At 35.8% G+C, this 22,075-nt stretch overlaps 1 protein-coding gene and 1 long non-coding RNA gene across 5 annotated transcripts in view; one reads left to right on the top strand and one right to left on the bottom strand.

The window, feature by feature from the left end:
• LOC148679633 (uncharacterized) overlaps positions 1–16,758 on the top strand; it is a 114,782-nt gene extending 98,024 nt beyond the window's left edge. Inside the window, exon 2 of the long non-coding RNA XR_015944899.1 lies at positions 15,418–16,758. This is a non-coding gene — a long non-coding RNA (uncharacterized LOC148679633). The remainder of the gene's footprint in view (positions 1–15,417) is intronic.
• Positions 1,516–22,075, bottom strand: part of rap1ab (RAP1A, member of RAS oncogene family b) — a 47,222-nt gene continuing 26,662 nt past the window's right edge. For 2 of the 4 annotated variants that reach the window (NM_001243179.1, NM_213405.2), the window contains 7 exon segments: positions 1,516–2,446; positions 9,375–9,487; positions 9,598–9,741; positions 17,836–17,976; positions 19,567–19,623; positions 19,718–19,786; positions 20,424–20,512. In NM_001243179.1, coding sequence (NP_001230108.1) covers positions 9,398–9,487; positions 9,598–9,741; positions 17,836–17,976; positions 19,567–19,623; positions 19,718–19,786; positions 20,424–20,480 — 558 coding nt within the window. In that variant the 5' untranslated portion in view covers positions 20,481–20,512 and the 3' untranslated portion in view covers positions 1,516–2,446; positions 9,375–9,397. 4 annotated transcript variants of the gene reach the window in all.

Here is a 22,075-nt window from a genome sequence, read left to right on the forward strand (position 1 = left end):
TTTACTTTTTTATTTACTGCAGTTACATTGGAGGGAGGTGCTGGCAGAATGTTCAGAAAATTTTATGTGACTATTTTAATCTGCCACAAATTCTGAAAATAAATTTTGTACTTTTATACTATACTCGCGTTTCTTGCCTATTCATATGTGAACTGAACCTGTGTGGCCTAAGAGTAATGTTTGAGCCAGTTTCTATTTCCTGGGAGAAAACTTCTCAGGTGGCGTAGTCTGATTTGCTTTGTGAATGATTTGTTAATCCCTTCTCTCCCCCCATATTCCCTCGCGTCACACTAGCATGGAGTCAATGAAGTTCTCCTCAGATCTAGAATCAATGAGTGCTTGTGTCTGAAAACTCTCCCCCGAAAATTCCAATTTCACTCCCTGGAAGGTAGCAGCAAAAGAGGTCTCAACCTTGCCCCGCCCGACAGTAACCCCTTACATACTGCCAGGATGACTCTTTTACTGGACAATGCAGCACTTTGTGTCCAGCACCTCCACAGTAGAAACAGAGAACCAAATTAAAACGGCAATCTTTTTCTGCTCTGGACAGTCTGGCACGACTCATCTGCATCTGCTCCTTCTCCACCGCTGGAATCCCGAGTGACATCATCAGTTGGGTTTCCCTTACGGTTTGAGTTATTCAGATGCCTCTGACAAAAGCGGGAGTCGACTCGCATGGCCAACACAATTAATTTATCGAATTCCACGAGTGAAGATCCACAGTGAAGATCTCGTCCTTGATATGGTTTGCTAAGCTGTGAAGAAAAGCATCATACTGGGCAACCAAATTCCACTGACACTCTGCATTCAATGTTTAGAACTGAAGAGTATTCAGCCACGCTCAGTTTTCCTTGATGTAGTCCTGGTAACCGCCAGGCAGTTTGTTCTCCCAGACTGTAGTCCCCAATAATGCCTTGTCAGTCAACAATTCGAACTGTAATAATATTAAGTCCAGTTGAATTGAGTAGCCTAATATACTTTAAAATTCCATCCTGAAAAAAATATCAAACATCGCTAATAAAAATTTATCACTTTTACTTTTCTTCGGCTTAGTCCCTGTTTTAGGTTATAAGTAATTATAAAATATGTTCTTAAAAATTGGTAATATCTAAACTTATGAAACTTTCAGGTATTAAGTTTGAGGTGCTCAGATGTAGCACTGAATTAATGTCAACATAAAGACAGATGACATGCAGAGAATAACAACAAATGTGCGTCCTCCAGTTGTATTTATCATGTAAAGTGCGCACAGCAGCACACGCATTCAATGCGATTTCATTATCTTGCATATTGTCAGCGGCTGTGTCACATTATAGGACTACACAATATCATTGGTATATACACAGTAGCCTAAGTAGGCCTACAATAACATCCCTGAAAGACATCCAAAATTAAGCAGGTCATCTGCTGTGATGATGATGATAACGAAGACCCCTAAAAAAAACTTTTACAAACATTATACCAGTGGAGAAAGAGAAAAAGCAGATAAACCAATACAATGCAAAATGGCCAAAATAATGAAAAGATACTAAAATTTAATAATCTTAAAAGCAGAACATCTTTTGACCAATAAACATAAGATGCACTAGTTGGTTTGTACAATATATTTCAGTCAAGATAGACAAACTGATTTCTTTCCTTACCCCATATTTTGCATGTCATATAAAAGGCCTGTTTACTTACAAAACAGGATGGCATTTACATGATTTGAGTGACTGATTTCAATGTTACATTGGTTATGGGGTCAGCACTTTCTGGCGAGTGTGTACAAAGTTGTCAGCAAAGCACTATTTAAATACATGTTTGTCATCTATAGAAATGTACACATTGTATCAAGAATAGAACAACAACTTCTAAGAGGAAACTTTGAATTTGACATCATTTACATTTACAAAGATGGCCATGTTGCTCGCTGATAACTGGAAATTGAACACTGTCTTATTCCATGTCCTTAAACACAGTACTGTGCAAACAAACACCATTAATTTTGATGTCTAATTTTGCATTTTCAACAGGTGATAAGGTCGTTGAAAAGCACAGTTTAAAGGAATAAAAATGTGATGAAAATTCTGATTCATCTCCTTGAAAGACTTCAATTATTGCCATCTTAAAAGTAAAACAAAACAAAAACCAGATGAAGAATCACAAAGTAAATGAAAATGTGTGCTTTATGGATCTTCATAACTATGTTAATTTGATGTGCAATTTCTTCATCATCCACACAGTCATTGAAGTAAAAAGTCCAGAAGCTCAGGGAAGCATTGAGATGGTCCTAATTCTAATGAAATTGCTTGTCTACAGGAACAGGAAATAAAGAGAGCTGTGACTGGTGATCTCGTTTCCCATGTCCAGTGCTCCTTTGAGTCAGCTGTTCCACTGAGTCACTCACTGAGGATGGGAATGCTGGCATGATCCAAACAAGCTGACATATCTTCATTACAGCATTCTGCCAAAGAAAACAAATGCAATAAATATAAAGTAATAATGGCACATTTTCACAAGTAAAACATAGGGTCAAGTGAAGATGTCTCAACTGCTGTAGTCTAAGTAACTGCTGCCAACTAGTGGAAAAGCTTGTTAAACAATTTGTTGTTTAGAGGAATGGCTTGGTTCACATTGTGAGACCCTATACTCTAGGTTGTTTTCACATGACGTCATTGATGACGAGCAAAATTCAAATGCAGGGCAGGAAGGGATTCTTCTATATAGGAATCGCTATCGGAACATCAAAATGTTTCTGTTTTATGTGGTTTATAATTGTTAAAAGTGGGCAAAACAAGAAATGCCAAACAGCTATTATAAACTGTCAAAAGTTTACAAAGAGGGTAAATTTTAAGAAAGTTTTATAAAATATTATAAGTATTATAAGTCTTTATAAGTATTATAAAGACTTATAATACATTACAAAATATGACAAAATATTTCATGTACTGCAAAGTGGTGTAATTCTAAATTTCTGTGCAACGATCAGTAAACCAAAACTGCAGCATACAATGTTGTAATCTCATGAGCACTATATTAAAGGGGTGGTCCACTACGATATCATATTTGAAACTACTTCATGCGTAATGTAGCTGTGTGAACATAAACAACATCTCTAAATTCAATAAATTCAAAGCAAAGGGAGACATTGGCTTTTACACAGTTAGCTTCGCAATACCTACAGCGAACAAAGTTTAAGGACTACAAAAAAAAAAATTAAAAGTTATGCGCTAGCGCTTAGCGATTTGGCATAAAAAAAATCTTTTTTGATAGAAACATTTTAACTCACTACGATTAATAAAATTATTTATTTTTTGCCCTCATAGCTCACAGACAGGTTTTGTAGAGTAAATACGCTCATATTAGAAGTGAGATATTTTTGAATGAAGGGTGCATTAACTGACTTTAAAATAACTGAAGGAAACACACCATCTACGATCTATGATTATTTATTAAACAACAATGTCGAACAACTGAAATTAAAGGGGTGGTCTAGAATGTAATTTTAAGGCTTGGTTGTGTTAATAAGATGCAAAGCAATGTGTGCTCATGTTTCACTCGAAGGAAGAGAGTTATTTTTTCATAAATCTCACTTTGATTATACACAGCTACTCAGCTAACATGAAAACGACTGTAATACTTCCTAGTTCCTCTGAAAGGCCCGCCCTCAAGCGACTCTGATTGGTCATAGTCATAATGTGCTGTGATTCGTGGATCGGCTCAATGTCATGCCCGGACAAGCATGCGCGCTTTGTATAAACACCAAGTAAGTCAGTCAACAGTGTCTGTAACAAGTGAAAATTGGATGCGGCTCCTTTAAGAGTGTTTGTGTGCCTGTGTGTGCATGTGTGTGTGTGTGTGTGTGTGTGTGTGTGTGTGTACACTATGAACTATCTGTAACACGAGGGGCCTGTTTCAGAAAGGAGGTTAAGTGAAAACTCAGAGTATTTTAACCCTGAAATGAGAGAAACTCTGGGTTTTCAGTTTCAAAATGGCAGGTTTGTTAAACTCAAGAAATCAGGGTAAGTCAAGGCTGTTTCTAAAAGAAAGGTAACTTAAACTCAGAGTCAGTTACTGTGGTAACTTACTCAGTGAATCTAACCTGGTCCGGAGCAAGTTTTATTCTCTAAACTCTGAGTTTCTGTCGGTCTCCTCCCCTTTTTTAAAAATGAAGCGTATTTCTTGCCTGAGCCTTACATTTCCACACACCTATTTTAGAGCTCATTTTGGAGATGCCCATAAAAACGATTGATGGAAACGTCATGATTCACATAACTTTTGAAAATATGCATAATAAAACATGTGCATAACTGAGTAGGCTAAACTTTTATTTGATAAGAAAAAATGTGCATAAACTACGAAGTGCACTTAACAAATTACAGTATGTACATTAAAAAAAAGTTTGTTAGAGATGATGATGAAAATGTGCGTAAATGGACAAACCAGCAGGCTGAGCACACAGTAGAACATCTTAAATGTTGTTTTAGTCATTCTAAAATGCCTTAACTGTTTCAGTATTAGTGTATATCATTAATTACCTCCGAGCGTCTGGAGCGTGTCAAGATCTCCGCGCCTGGCTTCAAACGCCCCCACGTGTTCATTGTGTCTTCTGAGGCGCAAGTATTAAATAAAAAATCATTAACGCAGCTTCTTCTACCGCAGTAAATTATTTACTGTTGATATTTGGCGCAAGTTAATCAGGAAGTGACGATTGTGTTCTCTTTGACTCGTTGGATAAAAACACTGCTTTATTCGCATCTTTTAGGCGTAATTCCAGTTTTGCACAAATTTATGTAAGCCTGTATTTTGATGGAAACATAGCTATTGCCTACATTTTTGTCACACACAGAACAAAGTCACGTACAAGGCTTGTCCTTTTTTCCATAAAAATTTAGCCTAACCTTCGACATGTACTGTTACTAGATTATTGGGATTATTATTATGTCTAAAAATTATTTTTAGCACTGCTTAGGTTCTTAATCTTATATCAACCTCTATCACTTGATCAATAAAAAGGCAGACACACAAGTGCACTGTTGAATCTATTAAAACTGATAAATGTGTATAAGTTTAGAAAAAAGTATAAATGTCACACATTATATTACTTATTTTATTATACTTAAAGGTTTAAATAATTTAAATAAAAATTACTCATTAACTTGAGCAGCTGTTTTCCCAGGCTAACCTGTCTCTGTTTCACTGTTGCTTCTTTTTAAGTATATACACCCATATTTGCTATAACTTTGCATGAACAGATCAAGTTCAGCTGGAGAAAGAAATGGTGATCTCTTTTTTTAAGATGTTGCCATAGTCACTCATAATATCTGCGCTCCATTGATAATGCCTTTTTATAGTCACAGTGTGCGCGCTTAACTCTGAGTTGGTCTACTCAAAGTTGATTGACCCAGCTCAGATCAGCTATTCTGAAACCAAAAACTCAGAGTTTTTAATCTCTCGGTAAATCAACTCAGAGTCCAAGTTTAAACTCAGAGTTGTTTGAACCTCCTTACTGAAACAGGCCCCAGATGCGCATGTGAGCGGGAGCGATGTTTATTTTTCTTTTTATCTCATGGTCGGATTAGGTTATTTTCTGTGGTGACGCTGGTTACAGAATAAAGCACAAGATGTGGGATGAGACCTGTGTGAGCCTTGATTGATTATTTTTTGCTGTTACACTCCAGTTGGGAGAGCATTGCTGTATTTTTTTTTTTTTTTAAATCAACGCGTTACACGACGTCTTTCACGCATATCTGGAATATGCCTGTGTAAGTAACATGAATCGTTCACATTTCTTTTGTGACTTTATTGTCTGAGATGTAAAATGCATGAAAAAGCTGCCTGTGTAGAGAAGCACTGAAGTCTCACACAAAGAGACGCATGTGCTGGTCAAGAGTGTATGTGTATGTGTGTTTATAGCAGTTTGACTGATAAATATGGATTTGTAGCTAAATCGTTGGCGGTGGCGAACATTATTTCCCGTTGTTTACATCTTTGTTACAACATACCGTTAAGGCTAGACACTGTAAATGTCATGATCAATTTTAACAAATAAAAACACTTACAGGTGTTCACAGCGTCTCCTTGCTCCATCTTTGAGGAGATTTTAGCCGAATCCAGCACTGAACTGGGAGAGATTCTGGAAGCTGCGTTTTGTCAAATCATGCTTGCTATGTATTGTATAATTCTCTGGAACATAATAAATATTATATATATAAATAACTGTAAGCACTTCTGTGTTTTGTCATGTCATTTGGAAGCCCAAATACAGAAACAGAGAAGCTCTGTGGAAAAAGCAGGATGGCATTTCTCCCTCTGCTGTAACGTTACAGCGCCTCTGGCCACAGCTCTTAGCTGCTCAGTGTGGCTGCTTTAAAACGCACGTTGCCTAAAATTAACTTTTCTTATGAAAAAGTCAAAATAAATAGCATGCACTTTTGGAAAGAAAATTTATTATTTTCAATGTTTTTCATATTAAAAGTAGAAAATATAAGCATCTCAAATCAAGTAACTCTTGCATATCATGTAAATAATATTTTAAACATTTCTTGCATCTTCAGCAAAACAAATATTTAACATTTTGCAGCAAAGGGGCATGGTCAGATGCGCTATAATGTTATAGCAGAGAAAGCTGAAATGCAGACCAAATGCTGCAAATTCAGCTTCCAGAATCTCTCCCAGTTCAATATCTCTCTATGCAGCCGATTTCCGTGCGTTCTATGTCTCAAATAACAAAATCGCAAATGATGTGAACATTTTATTGATTTATAACCCAAAAATACATGAAAGACACTTGTCAGATTATATTTTAGAGATCAGGGGCCTCATATATCAACGCTGCATAAGCACAAAAACTTTGCGTACGCCAGATTGCATGCTCACGTTTGGATTTACTCACGATGAAATTGACGTGAGAATGTGCGTTGGTCCACGCCAACTTTATGTCTGGCGTATGTGTATGTCTTGTGCGTGGTTTTTTTTTTCATTGGCGACTCCTAGAGGCAATTATGTTAAATTGCACAGTACAAAATATCTTTAAGCCGTACAATGCCAGCTGTATGGGACTTACAGACATATGCATGTCTAGAAGGTATATAGGTTTTCCATACCATGCAGTTGACCAGCCAAACATTAAAGCGCAATTTGCAGCGATCGCTAGTTTTCCCAATGCAATCGAGCGATCGACTGCACGCACATTGTGATAAAGGCATCAGAAACAGGGGCGGACTGGCCATCTGGCAGACCAGGCAGTTTCCTGCTGGGCTGATGTACTTTTTGGGCCGGGCTGATCATCGTCTTATGATCTGATCAGCCTATGAAACACTTAGCAGATTGTCTTATTAAAAACAATGTATGCTTCTCAAGCTCTATAAGGAGTGTCAGTCATGTATTTTAAGATGCACTCACTCAGAAGACAATCGCATGGGATATCATGGATTTTGCTTTTAATCATCAGCATGATGTAGGCTTATAGTTATATTGATATTTATACATGACCAAACTAGTGTGCAATTAAAGCAAAACTAATTCTATTTTACATTTAGTTTTGTAGTTCTGCCCAAACAAATATTTGTTGCCATTTTTTAATTGTTTAAGTTCATTAGATTGACTATGTACAATCTTTAATCTATGTTTGATGCTTCATTGTGGAGTTAAACATTTTTTAAGGGTCTATGACACATTGCTTTTATTATTTATCTTTATTTTATTAAATCAACATTAACCGTGTGCATCAGCAGGCAGTTTTTGTTAAGTTCATTATTTAACAGGTTTCCTCAAAACACACCGGGACACACAAGATGGACCTCCAGTGTAGATTATAATTTTATTTTAATAATAAATTACATTTTTTAAGTTTTTATTTTATAACCTCTTATTATTTCCTATATAGGGCTTTTGTGCTTTTATAGAATGGGAGTTGGTAAACATATTCAAGAGCGTGCACAGATGGGGAGCATTTTGATTGATGTAGAGGGCCACTCTGTCCCAAAATGCCAGGGCTGATTTTTTTGTCCCACACCAGCCCTTATAGGAAACTTTTTCATTCAATAACTGTGCAAATAATATGCAATGCTCAAATGCGCATTAACAAATATTGTAGCAAGGTGGCCTTGGTTAACCCATGATTAATACATCCTCACAAACAGCATGGTTGGGATGAGGCTCCAAGGTGGCAGGCACTCGGTCAGTTGTAGACCTGGCGATTGGGCAGCTGAAATGCCGGTGGCGCTGCTATACTGCCTTAACAAAGTGTTCCTCTAATACATCTGTTTCTCCCAGAGACACGCATACTATTCCAGACAGTAAAGTGTCACCCACAATTGAGGCAATTCTCTCCTCAAAGGGTGTTCAGCATCCTCTGCCTCTTCAATCCACACTTTGATGGTGTGCCGCTGTTCTCCTTTTAACCTGCACCTTTACATTGAACCATTTCTTTTTTTAATTCATTCAAAGTGTGATGTTCAGACCCCACTGCGTTAACCGCTTGAGCTAAACTCTCCCAATCTTCTTTTTTTCTTTTGTTATTAGTTCTAGAGGACAAACTTGCAAATAACAGTTGTTCTCCAGGCTGCCTTCGACAGGAGCACCTCCAATTCACATTCTGTGAAGTTTCTCTTTTTGCTTGCTTTTGCAATTGCTTTTTTGTTTGGTTTTGCCAAAGTAGATTTACTACCATATTTATAAAGGGGAGGAGGCAGGGAGGGGTTTTGCGCTTGTGCGCTCGGTTTCATGTTAATTCAGATGTACAAAGAGAATATGCTTGCATACATCTGAACATTTTACTGCGTACACACATTTACAGATTTCTCCGTACGCAATGTTTTAGTATGAATTTGACGCAAGTCTTTGTAAATGAAGCCTCAGGCATTTAGAAGTTCAGCTTTGTCCTCTTCATTTTCTGTCTGATTCAGGCTCAAACTGATACGGCTAACAGCTAAACTGATTGACATTATTTACAGAGCAGAGGCACAGTGCGTGCTATTAAAGGCATGAAACTATTCCTTGTGACATGGAGCCAATCCGCAAATCAAAGCAGATTATGTTATCTGACCAATCAGAGCCTCTAGAGGGCGGACCTTTTAAAGAATTAGGAAATATGACTTTCGTTTTCATGTTAGCCGAGTAGATGTATATAATCAAAGTAAGATATATAAACAAATAACGTGATTTTTTTTTAGTAATGAAGCATGAGCACACATTGCTTTGCATTTTATAAATGTAGCTGAGCCTTAAAAATACACATAGGACCGCCCCTTTAAAGTAGCAACATTAGCTTTACAATTTCTGATTAATGATCAAATTATTTGATCTGTGCAATCCAGCAGTCCATAATGTAGGCGGGAGTTGAGACTGTACATTAGTAATTAAATGCTGGCTAAAAAAACAAGTCAGACCTTACTCAGAGCAGACGCCAGCACTACAGGAGAACACAATTAGACTTCTTTTTTGCTTTCTTCTTTTCCACTGGTGTTTTCCTGTTAATTTGTCTGACCAAGTCATAGAAGATCTGCAATGTGTGTGAAAATTTTAACAAAGAACACAATATGAACATGACAAATGACTGGAACATGTTTTGAATTGAGAGCATCAAGCAAACAGACATTATTACATGCTTACATCAAGGACATTGATTTTTGATTTGGCTGAAGACTCTAAAAAGGCACAGTTGTTCCACTGACGGGCTAGATTTTGCCCCTGTTCTTTCCCCACAACTCTTTCATCCTCCAGATCACACTTATTGCCAACTAGGATCATTGGCACCTATGTTGGAGAGAGAAAACAAGTTATAAAATAGCAAATGGGTGAATCCATTATTTCGCCAAGAAGCCTTAGTAGTTAAGCAGCATTTTTGAATAAATTGCAGTTCTGAGACATTAGGTTTCTCAAACGTAACATTTGGCTCTTCACTGTCAGACTCTTTTGTTATGAATCAACCACAGAACAACTTTTACATTGTACAGGGCTTGAAATTAACCTTTTTTTCTTGGTAGCACCAATGCTCCTAACTTCAAAACTTTAGGCGCACCAGACAAAATTTAGCCGCACAGACCATTTATTATTATCAGATTTATTGCATTTGAAATCAACTCTAATTAAAACTAACAAATAAACAAAAATCTGCATGCACTCACCGGCCCTGCACACACTGCTTGACGTGAATGAGATTTAACAATAATGATTGTCCCGTGTTCTCACTGGTGGTGTCTGATATTGCACAGATGATATTGATATAAAACTTGTTATTTGCATACGTCATCTTAATAGCAATAACGGTCTTTTCATGAGCTGCAATATTAGTTTCATCTCGGTGAATGCATGCTCTTCAGGGATGGTAAACGCAGTGTCAGTCGCACAACTGACCGCTTTATAATGATTCGATAATGTTAGAACATCTCGTGCTTAAAATGTGTAGATTCAGTGGCAAACACTGTTTCCTCCAAAACTTCGTCCCAAAGACTTTATGGTGAATGATTTAGTCATTTTCATTGCAGACTTTAACCACTGGAAGTCTTTTACCCACTCAAAGTTCAAATGCTGAATTGACATTTATTACATGATTACTTAATTCACAGAAAACACAGGTTATGTTTTCTTCAAAAGCTCAGGCACAAGTATTTGATAATCTTAGTATTTTTACATCTCATGGAAAACCAACTGAAAGAGTACCTTCTTACATGTACTTCGGTATCTGTATTGATGATAAGCTTTTATTTACGTACACATTGCTACTCTGATAAGGAAGTTGAAACTGAAGCTTGGCTTTTATTTTAGAAATAAATCTAATTTTACTTTTATACTGCTAAAAAGTAACTTGCAAAAGCTTTTTTTATTTTTATCTGTGCTTGATTATGGTGATATACACTCACCAGTCACTTTATTGGGTATACCCGTCAAACTGCTCATTAACGCAAATCTTTATTCAGCCAATCACTTAGCAGCAACGTAATGCATTTAGGCATGTAGACATGGTCAACACGATCTGCTGCAGTTCAAACAGAGCATCAGAATAGAGAAGAAAGTTGATTTAAGTGACTGTGAGAGTGGCATGGTTATTGGTGCCAGACAGGCTGGTTTGAGTATTTGAGAAACTGCTGATCTATTGGGATTTTCATGCACAACCATCTCTAGGGTTTACAAAGAATAGTCTGAAATAGATAAAATATTCCGTCAGCGGCAGTTCTGTGGGTACAAATGCCTTGTTGATACCAGTGAATGGCCAGACTGGTTTGAGCTGATAGAAAGGCAAGAGCAACTCAAATAACCACTTGTTAAAACCGAGGTATGCAGAAGAGCATCTCTGAATGCACAACATGTCGAACCTAGAGGGAGATGGGCTACAACAGCAGAAGACCACAGCAGGTGCCACTCCTGTCAGCTAAGAACAGAAAACTGAGGCTAGAATGCACACAGTCTCACCAAAATTAGACAAAAGAAGGATTCAGGGCTGATAGTGGAAAAAAATTCCTGAGCCTGAACTTTTTTTCCTTGCCCCTGAGGTGGGTAGGGGTGGGGGTACTATGTATGCAACGCACTTTTAACACATAACTTGTGGGCCCCTGGGCCCAAATATATTAACAGCCTATGTGTAACCCTGATCATCATTATTGTCAAGTGGCTCTTTTTAGACACATGCCAGTAATGTCAGTGACACATGCCAGTGTCAGTGATCTTGTGACATGTGCCAGTAGGTGTCAGTATAAGCACGTTATAAGCACATTAATCTTATAAGTCTCTTTGCTTTAATATTTAAAAATCATTAGGCAAATGACACCTGTTATCTTACATGCATATATGTTATGAGTTTTCAACATGCATTTTATTATAACTTTTTAAAGGATATTATTTAAAATACCTTAAAATGAAAATAAGTTAAATAATAAAATGAATGAATTAAAAACATAGAGAAGTCCATATTGTAGGGAACAAAGGAACTGCCAGGATGCAATAATATACAGTACAACAGATAAGTGTAACCCCTCCCATACATAAGCATGCCACAATAAATTTGACTGACATGTACTGTCAAATGACTATATTACGTACGGAATTATGACTATGAATACATAAAATAAATGTGTTTAAATTAAAACATCGTGGAGTAGCTCAGCAAATAAACTTGCGACGCGATAAATTAGGTTAAAAGTCGCGTAATGATTAAATATGGTTTTGCTCGTGTTAATTAATGTCATAAGCTTCGCCGGGTGTCGATGTCACTGCAGTGACATGCAGCGCGACACTCTGAGTGACACAGGTCACTACACATGCCACTAGCGAGTGACACATGACAGTGGAAAGCTTTCTATAAATATATTTATTATGTCTGTGAGGCATATACATTTTGCTTAATTTTGTAAAACGCTCCTGTTCAAAAACCAGATGACAGAAAGCGCATAATTTTGGTTTTCTTTATTTTATAAAAACGCTGTAACGTTTTTTGATGTATTACTCGTACTTTGTGAGCAAAAATGACGGATAACTTTAAATTGCCCCCACTGAAAAAATGCAAGTGATTGCTCTGGCGCCTTGATGTCCTGCAAGCTTTTTATAAGCAAACTATGCGCCTAATAGCACACATTCTTTAACGTTTAAGCTACCATTGTTTTATACTTGAACTGTTTTATATCTTTTATTTTAGGCAAGTCGTGATGATCTGAGAAGGCAAACTGATCAAACAGACAATGATGGTCTTCCGCTGGGCGCTGTTCGTTAAAAAAAAACTTATTTTTAACGAATAAAAAAATGCTCCAAACGTTTTTCTAAATAAGCTGAATAAAAAACGAAACTAAATATAAACACTTTGCCATTAGGCTACATACAAAACTGAACTATTTCATAGCTGAAACACTAAGTTGTCATTCCCAAAACATATCAGCTTATATGTGCCGAAAACGAAAGTTTCATACAAATTCTGAATGGATTATAGCCTGGAAATTATCACTAAAAAGCGTCACTAATCTTAGCTCAGAGATCTCACAAAGATCCGTTATAATTTATAAAGCTCTCTAAATTACACAATTAATCTTTTATTTACATGGCGTCTACACTCAAAAGATGATTCACGAGCACACAAAATGGCACTTAATAAAAACCAATCCGGCGCTTTCAGCAGTGAGTGAATTCTGTGAATCTAAAGAAATGACAGATCAATATCCGTGAACCTGATTTTTTTTTTCCCCGCAGCCACAGTACGCCGGAAATCCGGCGTGGTGCCGGAACGCTATCACCCCTGAGGATTGGAAAAATGTTGCCTGGTCTGATGAGTCTTGACTTCTGCTGCGACATTCAGATGGTAGGGTCAGAATTTGACGTAAGCAACATGAAAGCCTAGATCAATTCTGCCTTGTATTAAAGGTTCAGGCTGGTAGTGTAATGATGTGAGGAATATATTTGTGGCAAACTTTGAGCACATTAGTACCAATTGAGCATGGTGTCATTGCAACAGCCTACCTGAGTATTGTTGCTGACCATGTCCACCCCTTTATGACCACAGTGTACCCGTCTTCCGATAGCTACTTCCAGCAGGATAATACGCTTTGTAAAAGTGTGAATCATCTCAAGGTGGTTTTTTGAACATGACAAGAGTTCACTGTACTCAAATGGCCTACACAATCACCAAAGCTTAATCCAATAGAGCACTTCTGGGATGTGATTGAACGTGAGATTAGCATCATGGATGTGCCGTCAACAAATCTGCAGCAACTGCATAATGCTGTCATGTCAATATGGACCAAAATCTCTGAGGAATATTTCCAGTACTTTGTTGAATCTATGCCACAAAGGACTAAGGCAGTCTGAGGGCAAAAGAGGGTCCAACCTGGTACTAGTAAGGTATACTCAAAGTGGTCGATGAGTGTATTATACATATATGTGGCACCTTTTATTCTAGCAAGACTTGATTCAGTATATCATGCTTCACTACGCTATATTACAAATGTAAAATGCCATACTCATCACTGCATTTTATATGAGATGGTTGGATGAACATCACTAGCTGTACTCAGAAAACAGCACTAGTACATTTTTATCTATAAAGCTATGTTAGGTAAATTTTCCAGCTTATCTTTGTCTTAGTTCAGGCAAATTATGATCTATGCTCTTCCAAGTGTCTGCTTTTTAATATACCCCGAGTTTGTACATAGCTGGGAAAAACTGCATTTTCTTATTGTGCAAGTTGGGCATGGAATAATTTGTCAAAAGATGTAAAACTAAATAAAAGTCTGTCTTTCGATGACTTTAAAATATATTTTAGAGAGTGGTATTGGAAGCATGTGATTGTTTTTGTTGAGAGGACTGTTGAAATGTTATGTGGTGTTCATGTATTTTAAAACTGTTTTACTGTATGGCTGTGATCTTGACCAGGTCTCACTTGTAAAAAAGATTTTAAATCTCAATGAGACTTCCTGGTTAAATAATGGTGAAATAGTAATACAAAAATGTTAATTTGAATAGTTCATTAATCATTTACTTATGCATTATGAATGATTTAAACACAAGATATTCTTAAACAAGTTTGTAAAAATGCAATAATTAATTATTAATGAAAAATGAATCATTATCAAAGTGTGAAAACACAGTCAAGTCAAGAATACAGCATTTGTAGATGTAGTTATAAACTGCATACCAATGTCTATTAATGCAGAGTTCATGCTTAAATAATGAATTAACTATTTGCTTATACATGATGAATAAGTGATTCATAGTATGTAGTTATTATAAAGTGTTAACCAAATGTATTAACAACAATGCTATTGAAACTTTTAGATACCTATTATATCTATACATATTTTATAAGATAATAAATATCTAGCCTATTTGCAGTTGGGATTGTTTCATATGCATGTGGTGATTAAATATTTTATACAACAATTCAGTACATATTACAAAACACTATTAAGCACATTTTAAAAAGATTTTTCTTATGTTTTGCTTTATTTTGTCAACACAAAATTATATCATAAAAAATATCAGATTGTGTTAATTTTGGAAAATGGGACACATTAAGATTTGCTGCCACCCACTGGTGATTTTATTTCATATTTGTGTACTCATTTTATCAGTAACCACAGTCCTACACATTGAAATGTTTGTACAGAGAGCACATAACCTTTGACTGTCTCAGATTCAGTTGTCTATTAGATGCAAGCAGATTCAGTTTAATACAATACTTCTGTAAATGACTGCACTTAATTTTTCATGTTTACTGATATGGTTTTTCATAGAATATGAAGCTACTGTATGTTACCAGATAAGCTAGTTATGTATTTAAATACATTTATTGCAAGTCTTTTGAAATAAAACAATGTTTAACCAAGATTGTGTTAATAAGTTTATGAGAATGCAAAATGTGTTTTGTTCCAAGTAGCAAAATTTTTGCATTGCTGCGTTTAAGCCCTCGCAATATGCGTTTAGCCGGGAGAGCTCGCACAGAGCTCTTAGTAAGGGACCATCTGAATGTGTCAGGAATATCAAAAACAAAACCAACGTAACCCCGCTTGACAACAGACAACGACAGAAACATTGCCAATGCTGTCAAAGCGGCCGGATTTTCACCGCATATACGATGCTTTGCTCACACTGTTAATGTGGCTGCGCAGAGAGGGATGGTCGTTCACCAGATGTCCCGACTCCTCTGCAGAGTAAGGAAAGTTGTCACGTTTTTTCACTGCAATGTTGACATGATGGTGTTTCTGAAGAATTTTCAACTCCCTTAAATCAAACGAGTTTGGTTTTCTTGAGAGAAATAAGTTGTTTATTTGTTTAATGTTTACTTGATTTGTGGTTTGCAGCACAGGCATTAAGCCTCAGTTACCTCAGTGTGAAACGGTAACTGAGTAAGTGAATTATAACAGCGCAAAATTTTCTGTAACCGTGCTGTGCGCTTTCTGTTTGACCCTTTGAGAGTTACGTGCTGACTGACAGGTGCGCGATGCGTGAGGCCAGGAAACATGACAAAGCTTTCAGTTAAGATGAACACAGTTTCTATAGTTATACTTTATTTATAGATAAAGGTATATGGCTCTGTATATAATCACTCTATCTTGCTGGAGCTTATAGCCGTTTCGCTTTACTTCAGGACGCATTAATGCCGCTCTGAAGGTCTAATCGCTGTTTTCAGTTATCCAGAGCTGAATGAATGTACAAATCTTGAATATCACAATAGTATTAAATATTACAACTATAACAACATATACAGCAACACTTCTGCACAATCGATACCCAGCTTATTCAGTCGTGTCATAAGAGGACCGCGCTTCTTCTCTTCTTTTTTTCTTGTCAACATAAAGGCAGTGAGGTGTGCCTTGTTTTCGGCCCCTTGTTCAACTGCAAGGCATACTTAACTTGCGGGACGATAACGTATAACCCGTGCCTACAGACACATTTGCCAAAGAAGCAAAATGGAAGAAGAATATTACTGTTTGATACAGACGTGTTGATGCTAAACCAGCGCTGATGTTGACCTGGATCTGCATAATAAACGCAACAAATAGGCTTTACTTTTTATTTTACAGCTTATAAAGCATGTATGCACATTAATGTAATATCATATTTAAACAACAAAACTGTTTACAAAAAGTCAACATATGCACGCGATGAGGTTGTCTTTTCATCACGCAGCCGCACTTGAACCGCGAGGGAGAGAGGAAACCATATAGCAAGACATAATCTTTAAAATAATGATTTCTATTAAAAATGTAAAAAGGTTTTGTGATTATAATAATACAAGCGGGGCATTAAATAAATGCATATGTTCCGTGGAGCGTGCAATTTGAGGAAGTCTGCGATTTTTATTTGACGGAAGAAAAAAACATATGATTGGAAAAAACAGCCTATGCCGGTTATTAAAAAGAATCAGTCAGTATTTTCGTTTTGTAATATAAATGAATTATTTAAGTGAAAATAATTTATGGCAGTCCTATTTATTTTATTCATTTTATTTAGATTATTCTGCTCTTCTGTGCTAAACACTGGAGGTGCGTGAAGATGCTCTGTTGTTCTGTTCTGTTATTAATATGCTAGCATTTAAAAATAAATCAGTATTTTAAAATGCAATATTTAATGTGTCAGACACAAAATAGACACGTCAATTTGTTTAATATAAAATTAATAGTAATCTGACCAGTTAACCGTTAATAACCGATTAATGAGCGGCGGTTGTCGGTTAGCAAAATTAACCGAAATGAGCATCCCTAGTAGCCATTTAATTTACTTTTTCAATGTAAGAGAACTTAATTGAAAAAGAATTTTCAACATGCTTGAACCATCTACACAATGGAGTTTAGTTCTGTTTGGTTTTTCAACAGTATTTTGTTACAAAGAAAACAAAAGGGATTTAGCTTTGGCTATTTATTTATTTTATATATGGCTTTTTTTATTGTTAATAATTTGCATAGTTAATATTGTACTTTGATGTTCAGTTCATAAAGATTTTTCAAATGTTATTTAATAAAAAATAGTTTTAAAAATCTTTTTTTTCCCACGCCCACGAAAAAAAAATCGTGATACGAACCGAATCGTGGGTCAAAAATCGTGATACTAACCGAATCGTGGGTTTGGTGTATCATTACAGCCCTAGTAGAAATATATTCTAAAATCTTTGGTTTTCTAAATGTTACTGCCCTTTTTGGAGAGCGAGAAAGGTAATGGCACTTTTACCACTTTGTAAGCAGCTAACAGGCGCATTTGCTTAATAATACTTTAGAAATATATTTTTGTACTGGTGACTTTAAAGTAAATAATAAATATTAAAGTAAATAAGTAAAATATTAAAGAAAATGTTAAATAATGTGCAGTGCACCTCTGCATAGGCATTCATACAACATCCAATTAAAATGTACTTTGTCCTCTCACACTTACATCTTCTGTATCCTTTACACGTAGTATCTGCTCTCGTAAGTCCTGCAAGTCATTGAATGTAGACTGAGCTGTAATTGAGTAGACGAGAGCAAAGCCCTGACCGTTCTTCATGTACAGATCCCTCATGGCTGTGAACTGCTCCTGAAAGGAAAACATGAAAAAATAAATAAATAAATAAAAATCCAAGATGATTTTTTTTTTACCCCTAAAGAATATTATGAACATGTGACCATAATTAATCATGATATTTTATTTTAGAATCGTGCATGGCCTATTGCTGTGCATAACTTTAATTTCACCAGTTATAGAAATTAATTTTTTTATAAAAATACCTCTTCTATAAGCCAGAGACATCTTCCACAATCATGTTATTTCTTTGCAATGTTGCATTATGAAATTATCAAGAATGCTAAAGACTAGTCAATTAAACAATACTGCAGCTAAACATTTAGATGAAAACAAAGTTGTGTTAGGGCTCTGACATGTGGAACTCTCATAAACAATCTTGCTTTTTAGACTAAGGCTTTTTAGACATTTACCGAAAGCAGGCACTGCACTGCAAACAAAATGGGGAATTACAAAGCTCGACAGGATGGGATTTACATTTTCATTTGTTAAAGATTGTCAAGAGTGTGTGAAAAAAGTGTTTTCCCGCAAAGAATTATGAGGCATCAAATTTGGAGACCCCTCACAGGTACCGACAGACCTTAAATGATACTCACACTGTCACACATCTTCCATTTTGGGCTTGCACTTGAAAAATAACATTGCATTACATGTCATGTATATAGCCTATTATAGATTTCATACAGATATGTTCATGGTGAACTTCACGAAGCATTATTATTATTTTTTTTTTGTTACCATTAAATCACGTCTTAGCTTGTGAATTCTGTTTAAAGTTTTCAATTTTTAAATGTGTTTGATGAGGAGTGATGAGGAATGATGAAAAGTGTTTCTTTAATAAAATTGCATTTGTGACTTTATAAAAGCATCTTGTTACAAAAATAATTAAATAAATAAATAAATAAATAATTAAATAATTATTTTATCACCATGTTAATTAAGAAATCAAGACATATAGAAATGCACATAAACCCAAGCAATTTAATCCAAAAACACAACCTGCTCTAGAGAATCTGCTATGACTACTTACCCTTCAGGTTACCTCTATTTGAGGAGACAAAAGTGAGTTTATCTGTTTAAATTTGCCATCACTAAACTTATTACTTAGGTTTTCTGTGTAGCAATATACTTAAATGTTTCATCTCCTGTGTTCATTAAATATTTAATTATACTTCATGTAATGTTTATTGCATTTAATATAGGTCTACCTCCTGGCTTTCAAGGTTTCTCACAATTTCTAATCGTATATGGATATTCCAATTGATGCTGCACCCTTTTTCAGCATTTGCGCTTTCAGCCCTTTACTGGCTGCATATTTTTCAAACTACGGACAAAGCCATGGATTAAAAATAAAAAACACTGCATTAATAGTGCATTAATAAAATAAGTGCTGATAAAATTAATGTGTTAACTTTAACAGCTCCAAAAAATATCTGAATGCAGTTGATAAACGAATGAACTAAAAAAAAAAAAATAGAAATAAAAAACAATCTTTAAGCATATCAATGTTTTCTCCCCAAACATAATGAAGAAACCTGCAGTATGGTGCCAGCTAATCCTAGATGAACCCACCAAAATGACATCAGGGAGGTTAAAAGCACTTACTGTTCCTGCTGTGTCCAGGATTTCCAACATGCACTGCTGGCCATCAACTTCAACTTGCTGCATGAGAAGAGTAAGTATAAAACATGGATAACCCTTCATTGCCTACTAAGGTCCTAAAGAAAATCTCATGAGATGGGTACAGTATTGGTACCTTTCTGTAGGAGTCTTCAATTGTAGGGTCATACTTCTCCACGAATATCCCCTGAACAAATTGGACGGTCTGCAATAAAAATAAGTTACACTGAGAATGTTTCACACTGACCTGCTAAACAGTCTATAAGAGATTAAAAAGAAAACTATTATTATCTCCACTTTAATCAGTACAAGACATAACTCGTTCTGTGGATTATAATGAAATACCATGTCAAATTTTAGGGATGCAAAATATATTAGTGGCCATATCATTATCGGCAGATAAATGTTATTTGTAAATGTTATCTTTATCGGTCTAATGTCAAAATTATGCCAATATCTTTAAGCTGATATGTTACGTAATTGTTAAGAACTGTATTTACTTTGTGTAGACTATTCAGTTCATAAGATCAGTTTTTCAAAATTTTATGAAGTTATTAAAATGAAATCAACAGTTTACCGTTTAAAAATATAACATTTTGATATATTTATATTTATCGGCTATATCGGTTATCGGCCTCAAAATCTTAAGAGTTATAGGTTATTGATATCAGCTAAAAAATTCCTCTCAGTGCTTTCCTTATATCCAGCATATATCGTGACAATTACTTTTTTACAAAAATGGGCATGTAATGATGATCATTGTTGTGGATCATCATATTGCTTGGCCAATCAGTCTAGGTGCTTTGAAATTTGGTGAGGAGGACATTGTACAATGTACTTACCAAGGCTGACTTGCCCACACCACCAGAGCCCAACACCACAAGCTTGTATTCACGCATGGCAGGGTCTCTTTACCAGCCTCCGCAGTGCTCTACAGACAAGATAAGACAAAAAGACTGAATGGGTCTCTGCATTATGATACGACTTAATTTGTGCATAGTAGATAGCAACTTGGTTAGTAGCCCAAGGTTGGGGGATATTAAAAGTATGAACACTTAAAAATCAAAGCAGCTCCGATAAACAATCCATTTATAAAACACATGTTTTATGAATCTAGGCTACTGAAGAATCAACTGAACATGCGATCCTTGCATAATGATAACAGCGAAATAAGCTAAGCATTCATTATATATGATACAAAAATTAAAAGACATTTTAATAAATAGAACATTTTATGCAAAAAATCTAAACTACTATATAGGAGGCTACATGCTAAATAGAAGTCCCTGTCAGAGATCAATATGGTAAACATACATTCTGTTTAAACCTTTTGTAAAGAAAAGACCTATACAGTATGACAGATGACACAATCTCAAAAACTTGATGCTTGCTCTCAACTACACTACATTATTGAAGGGCATTCGTTACGACATTGGAAAAAAAAAGCTGTTTTTGTCAAAAATTCTTTCTATTTAATATTAAGATATTATTTTTAAAATCTGTATTGCCACTATTGTGCCTCATTTCTGGTAAAATAACAGCCTTTAATAGCCAGTATTACTTAAGCATACCCTCACCTGAACTTACTTAAGTGGCCACACCCTTAATTAAGCAGACTTCATATGAATAAAACTAATAAGTTATTTTAAAAAAATAAATAAAAAATTCACCCCCTCACAGTTTTCATGAAGGGAAATATTACCTATATGCACAAAAACAATCTTTTGAACCAGTCTGTAAATATGTTTTTATCAGCTGTAAAATTGGCCAATTTATTATGGCAGTCAGTGAACATCTGGAGCCAGCCCCCAAAGGCCAGTTGATGAATTGCAGTTTCAGTTACTTTTGTATTAGCTTCACAGGGGAGAGCAAGATGTTGCCACTTGGTTGTGATGCGCAATTTTAAAATTAGATTATGCATAATTGTACCAGTCTTTGAAGATAAAATTGCTTAAAACCTTTTAATATTTTTGAAAAAGTAGTTAAAGTTTGCTACTGATGAATCAAACTTACCCACCTGCGACCCACCCATAACTGGGCTAAATATCACGCAACCTATTTTGTGATTACCAGACATGACGATACAATAGATGTGTGCATAACATTGTTTTACGAATCCATAAGGTACAGTAAACTGCAACGCATCTCACAGCACAAATCAGAAGTTTTCTTTTAAATGTCCACCCTTAATCGGTCGATAAGGTCTATCTATTGAAAGGGCTCTCAATGATAAAATTGAGAGCAATCGTTAGCATCCTCAGTGACTGAGGGTGTAACGATACACATATTGGTATTTAACCGTTCATACGAGACTTTCGGTTCAGTGCGCATTGCAAACCGAACGATTCAAACTAATATCTAAAAAGATAAAAGAGAATAAGGACAAAAAAGCCTGCATTCATCGTAAAGCCGGTGGGACAGAGTTGTCAGATAACAGTGTTTGTCACTGAATCTACATATTTTAGGCACAAGATGTTCTAACAATATTTAATCC

The sequence above is a fragment of the Danio rerio genome, chromosome 11 (assembly GCF_052040795.2).
Source record: "Danio rerio strain M-AB ecotype USA chromosome 11, GRCz13ab, whole genome shotgun sequence".
In the NCBI taxonomy this organism is placed as follows: Eukaryota; Metazoa; Chordata; class Actinopteri; order Cypriniformes; family Danionidae; genus Danio; species Danio rerio.